General features: G+C 38.4%; 1 protein-coding gene across 1 annotated transcript in view; it reads left to right on the top strand.

The window, feature by feature from the left end:
• Positions 1-5,047: 5,047 nt before the first annotated feature.
• LOTGIDRAFT_166645 (hypothetical protein) overlaps positions 5,048-6,685 on the top strand; it is a gene marked incomplete at both ends in the record, with an annotated part of 8,019 nt that continues 6,381 nt past the window's right edge. The window contains one exon of the mRNA XM_009064070.1: positions 5,048-5,139. Coding sequence (XP_009062318.1) covers positions 5,048-5,139 — 92 coding nt within the window. The remainder of the gene's footprint in view (positions 5,140-6,685) is intronic.

Here is a 6,685-nt window from a genome sequence, read left to right as displayed (position 1 = left end):
TGATATCAGAAAGTCGTACAATAATACAAATTTCTGAACATCACACTGCATGCCGTTATCCGTCGTCATGTGATTATCATCTCTTTCAAGTGGCAGGAAAAGAAGGATGTCCTTCCATTGATCTTCAATTTGATATAATAAAATACTTCACCAGCTTTATTATAAACTGAAAACTGTTGATTATATAAAACTTTAGGTCGAAGCCGTATTAATTCGTGGTCAAACTCATAAACGAGATATCACTAAAATATATATAAATATAATATTTACTGGACTTCAGAGAAGATAGTATAGGAAGGATTAGGTATTACACAATTCAACACAAGTAAAGATATTAAAATTTAGCGGTCTGAATTTAATCAGGTGGTCACCAATACCTCAAAACATAAGTCATCTCTATCGTTTGTAATTGGTATACATGGATATTGGCATTTATTACCAAAGAGTCAACATGGTCGTGTAGCGACACCCTCAGAAACATACTGAAAAAAAAATTCCCCTCTCCCCTTTAGACATGTCGAACTAGAGTGTCCACGCACCAAAAGTTGACGCCGCTAATGTTCATAATTCACAGGGAAAATCAGAAGAATTAAAGTGTATTTTGAAAGGAAAATGTGAATGAAGGATTGAAATGACAATAATTTGAATTTTTTTAGCACAAGAAACTGTTTTACAGTCATCAGAGTCGCAAATGTCACAAATTTTTCACAATTTACATGTTATTCAAACCTTAATTGACGACAAACTTTCTTCAATTTAAACGAATAACGTGCTATGGTTGATGATTGTCAAGTTGAACATTGATTTAGAGTGAGAAAGTGGGGTCTAGAATGGAAAAATCAATGTTTAAGCAGATTTAAACCTTGTTTCTTAGTCTTAAAGAGCAATCAAAATGTCTATTTTACGGTTCAAGTGTCTCAACCAAGTCAAATAGTGTCCAAAACATATTGAGTGACTGACAGGAAAAGTAACACTTGCGTAACAGTCTGATACCAAAAACTGACTGAAGGTGTGCCCACACTATATAAGTACCGAACGCAACTCATAACTGAGTTGTATGAGAGTTGCGTTCTAACTATTGACCACTATTCTTTGCAACCTTAAGCAACCGTTGATCACTATGGTGTGAAGGTACTTCTATAGACGATATTGACACACGTTTTAGATATTGCCTGGAATTGCAGATGACTTCTGTCATCTGAGGTTTATTTCCATCTATTTTAAGTAACCGCAATCGATGTCATTCGCTTCCTACAAATAATGGTCGTGGTTTCTCTTCTCGGTCGATGTGTAAAAATCTTGCGACTTTGAAAAAGTCATCTTTCCTTACCATTCAATTCAATTCGGGGTTACCCATCCCGACCCCACCCCCACTCATGTAGATACAGGCCTGTTTCTATTTACTACAACGACTACAGGGCACTACGACCACGATCGTAGATTAAAACGTCTTAAGATTTTGACATGCACTAGAGTGGCATGATCTTCTATCTCTCAATTGTAAACAACAAGATATACTTTACTTGTCATCTTGTAACAACTAATCCTTGTTTATCGTCATATACTCTTGGAATTTATTTCTTCTAATGATTTGTTATTTTGAAATTTTATCATGCATAGACATTACACACCGGCAACTGTCATTGTGCGGGAGGGGAAAAGAGGGGAGGAGTAGATTTGGGGGGTGGGGAGGGGTTGGGTGATGTGAAGTGGGCGAGGGAGGGAGGGGGGTATACCACCACTATGATTTCTGATTAAATTGTGTGTTTTTATTCCAAATAATGTTATATTATACATATAATCGTATTGTTATTACTTGTTGATAAGGCCTACTTGGTTTGGTCATTATTAAAAAAAACACACATGAAAACGCCCCCTTTCTAGTTTTGACTGAAATGTAAAACGTCGCACCTTGCCCCAGTGTGCTACAAGCCGTGCGTGCTAAAGATCATTTAATAGTTGAAAATTGAAAAAAAGTCTGTCTTGGTAAAAATTTCCCTCAATCGCACTGCTTGACGTAAACCTTCTTCATTGGACCAATTTGGTGCTGAAAAGTAGGACGTAAAACTCCATTTCATTTCATTTTATTCCCAGCTCTTTCTAGTTTTTTCGTTTATTTATTTTCATTCTTCGAAAGAAATCTAATTTGAAAAATTGTTTTCTCTCAACCATGGAATTAAATTTGTCATTGTTGACCTTTTCCAATAAAACATGTTGTTTTCATTCTGTTATGGGGTCAATCGAACAATAATATTGTGCTATATTTAATTTTATTTAAATATTGAGGTGTATTAGCCCATTAATTTTTAGTAATGACCATTTTAAGTTACATCACGTAGAGTAATCGATAGTACTTATAGTCCGAAACATCTGTCTCTATTCCAGCTACTGATAATTGTCGACTGGAGTACGTTTTATAGGGATTTTGTGCAGGGTTTTAAACATATTTATTTACACTGGTTCCATCAAACCCTAATATATTCTTAAAGATGGGTATTTTTGTAGTTCAGTCATTCCATCATTTTCTCCCTACACTATCTATATCTCGTCTGCGATTCCACCAAGGGTTCTTTTTTACGAAACTGATTTCCCATGGCCATTAAAGACAAAAGTTCAAAGGTAACAAATCGAAAACAGCGATGATGCCCAACACATTGAGATTAGGTGGATCTGAGGTTACAAATAGAATGAAAAAAAACGCACATTCGGAGGTTCGGAAAATTTCCAAAACGAGGCCAAGTTTTTCTGACCTTACTACAGCCGACGCATGTCAAAATAACTATCATATTCTTGAATAGAGGCAGATGTTTCGGACTAACCTCCCGAGTGAGTGAGTGAGTGAGCGAGTTATTGAATGAACGAATGTTAAACAAGCGAAGGGCTGAAACTGAAATAAAAGTTTGTAACTGAAAAAGAAGTTTGCAACTGAAAAAGAAGTTTGTAACTGAAATAGAAGTTTGTAACTGAAACTGAAAAAGAAGTTTGTAACTGAAAAAGAAGTTTGTAACTGAAAAAGAAGTTTGTAACTGAAAAAGAAATTTGTAACTGAAATAGAAGTTTGTTTGTCCTTGGAATTGTTCAGACTAATTGGATGTTACGGTGTCAAATTACCGACTCCCGTGGTATTACCAATAAATCATTTTAGAAAATTAAAATCACTCGTGTAACTATTGTAGAACAGATTTCTATAATCCTGTCTTGACATCACCAACTTGAAGTGAAATTAAAAAATATCAGGGCATCCAGACTCATCTTCACAAAGTCAATCTATTACTAACTACGTCTAATACCTTGACACAGCACTCAACCAACAGCCTAATTGTTGACAGTCTTTCTGTCGGAGACTGATTAACTGTATTCGCTAGCGTACAATTCAATCAAATCGCTTCATTTACTAACGTTCGTGATACAAGAAGGAGGGCTATTGCAGTCAAGGTATAAGACACAGTTCGTAATACTTGGACATTGCGAAGATACACATAGTGTGGTGAAGAAATGCTTAATTTCCTGGAATGCTGAAATTCGTGACTCTTCTGTTATTTCAAATTACCCAATTCTTATCCTCTAATAGAGATTGTTAAGAAGTTTTCTGTTCTGTTTGTGTGAGTTTGGGACACTGAAAGCATCAATTGGGAACAATTTTCAGTCACACATCTGTGTTTCCCGCATTTTCTCTAAACCTGGAGTTTTACCCGTCAATATGGAGTAGGTGCAATATTTTATTATCAGATATTGCGACAGTGGTCCCATTACACATAAAAATTTCGAAATCTTCTTCACAATCCCTTTACAAGCTCACAAATCCTGAAATCATATCAGTTGAACTGTGAGGATATTGTGTAAACACAGTTTATTCAGCATCGTGGTTAAGATTTGTCATGATATAAAAGTCGAATTGGAACATATTGCAGTTACTGACAACAAATTATCACACTGTCATTTCATCGAACGAAAACAATAATTATATCAAGGATAACAAACCAGTCTCTATAATTTAGTGAAGATGAAATGAATGGAGTTTTACGTCCTACTTTTCTGCGCCACATGAGCTAATGAAGGCGGTATAAATCATTAAAGAAGGTCGAGTAGGGGACGCAGAAATGTTATTGTTCGGGGGGCATCAGGTATATAAAAACTCGATGATTTGAAATTCGAAACTTTGGAGAGAGAGGAGTGGTTTGAGTGGTAAAGCCTGCCAAACGTCCTTCAGGGGGAGGGGGGATTGGCTCCCCTTGATAATGACACCCCTTAGAAATACCTGCACTGCAGTTGTTCCTTGGCAATAATCTTTACCAATGACCTGTCTTGTGTAAGTCACGTGATATATTTGCTGCTGAGTCTACTTGGGAATATTAAAGAGATTTAAGACAATGTTTAGAATATAAACTATCTTGATCTAATAATATTATTACTTAGTTTCAATATCTTACAATAATGTAACTTAATAAACATTTAATATATCGTCTTTACATGTTAAACTTCTCCAGGGAATAACAGTCAACTAGAATTAGAAGTTTTCATTTTGTGAACAGACAACTAAACTTCGGCTATTACAGTGTAGACATGCAACTGGTGATTTTTATTTCATTTCTGGGGCGCCTTAAAAAATATGAAAAACTTTTGGTCTTTCTAGATTTGATTTTTCTGTTTGAAGTGCATAACATTGATGTAAATACTTCAGAGATGGTCTCGAAATTTTAATTTCTACAATAAAACCAATATCAATAATACTACCCTCTGAAATATATAAAACCGTGTTTCATTTCAGCGTTGACCAACAGTTTGAATAAAATTAAAACTTCTAAGAACCTCGATTGCCATTTTTCATAAAACCAATATCTCATTTTTTTTAAATTTGAAATTCCGATTTTATTTTAGAATTGACTACAGCATTGGCGCTTTCAACAAACAGCACCTTCAACATATCTTTATAGTTAATCCTTATTTCTGTTCTATTTCAGATCTTTAAACATATAGCACAACACCAACAACAACAGCACCAACACCAACATCAACAGCACCAACACCAACAACATCATCAAGAATAATGGGAGCTAGTATACTGCTAGGTTTAACTATATTATTAAGTTACGTTAATCAAGTTCATTTACAGATGTTTCATCCTCGTGATATTAGTAGGTAAGTAAATTCAAGTCTTTTCACATGCAGTGGTGGCGCCAATGGAAGTACTGTTGAGCCTCTCTCTCTATTTGTACCCTTAGTGGGAGAACAGTTGGGTCTCTCCCTCTATTTGTACCCTTAGTGGGAGAACAGTTGGGTCTCTCCCTCTATTTGTACCCTTAGTGGGAGTACAGTTGGGCCTCTCCCTCTATTTGTACCCTCAGTCGGAGTACAGTTGGGTCTCTCCCTCTATTTGTACCCTTAGTGGGAGTACAGTTGGGCCTCTCCCTCTATTTGTACCCTCAGTCGGAGTACAGTTGGGCCTCTCCCTCTATTTGTACCCTCAGTGGGAGAACAGTTGAGTCTCTCCCTCTATTTGTACCCTCAGTGAGAGAACAGTTGAGTCTCTCCCTTTATTTGTACCCTCAGTGGGAGAACAGTTGAGTCTTTCCCTCTATTTGTACCCTCAGTGGGAGAACAGTTGGGTCTCTCCCTCTATTTGTACCCTCAGTGGGAGAACAGTTGAGCCTCTCCCTCTATTTGTACCCTCAGTGGGAGAACAGTTGAGCCTCTCCCTCTATTTGTACCCTCAGTGGGAGAACAGTTGAGTCTCTCCCTCTATTTGTACCCTCAGTGAGAGAACAGTTGAGTCTCTCCCTTTATTTGTACCCTCAGTGGGAGAACAGTTGAGTCTTTCCCTCTATTTGTACCCTCAGTGGGAGAACAGTTGAGCCTCTCCCTCTATTTGTCCCTCAGTGGGAGAACAGTTGAGCCTCTCCCTCTATTTGTACCCTCAGTGGGAGTACAGTTGGGTCTTTCCCTCTATTTGTACCCTCAGTGGGAGAACAGTTGGGCCTCTCCCTCTATTTGTACCCTTAGTAGGAGAACAGTTGAGTCTTTCCCTCTATTTGTACCCTCAGTGGGAGTACAGTTGGGTCTCTCCCTCTATTTGTACCCTTAGTAGGAGAACAGTTGAGTCTCTCACTCTATTTGTACCCTCAGTGGGAGAACAGTTTGGTCTCTCCCTCTATTTGTACCCTCAGTGGGAGTACAGTTGGGCCTCTCCCTCTATTTGTGCCCTCAGTGGGAGTACAGTTGGGCCTCTCCCTCTATTTGTGCCCTCAGTGGGAGAACAGTTGAGCCTCTCCCTCTATTTGTGCCCTTAGTGGGAGAACAGTTGAGCCTCTCCCTCTATTTGTGCCCTCAGTGGGAGTACAGTTGGGCCTCTCCCTCTATTTGTGCCCTCAGTGGGAGAACAGTTGAGCCTCTCCCTCTATTTGTACCCTCAGTGGGAGAACAGTTGAGTCTTTCCCTCTATTTGTACCCTCAGTGGGAGAACAGTTGAGTCTCTCCCTTTATTTGTACCCTCAGTGGGAGAACAGTTGAGTCTTTCCCTCTATTTGTACCCTCGTGGGAGTACAGTTGGGCCTCTCCCTCTATTTGTACCCTCAGTGGGCGTACAGTTGAGCCTCTCCCTCTATTTGTGCCCTCAGTGGGAGAACAGTTGAGCCTCTCCCTCTATTTGTCCCTCAGTGGGAGAACAGTTGAGTCTCTCCCTCTATTT

Source organism: Lottia gigantea, assembly GCF_000327385.1.
Source record: "Lottia gigantea unplaced genomic scaffold LOTGIsca_60, whole genome shotgun sequence".
In the NCBI taxonomy this organism is placed as follows: domain Eukaryota; kingdom Metazoa; phylum Mollusca; class Gastropoda; family Lottiidae; genus Lottia; species Lottia gigantea.
The sequence above is the reverse complement of the archived record's forward strand: the minus strand, read 5'-3'. Positions and strand labels throughout refer to the sequence as shown.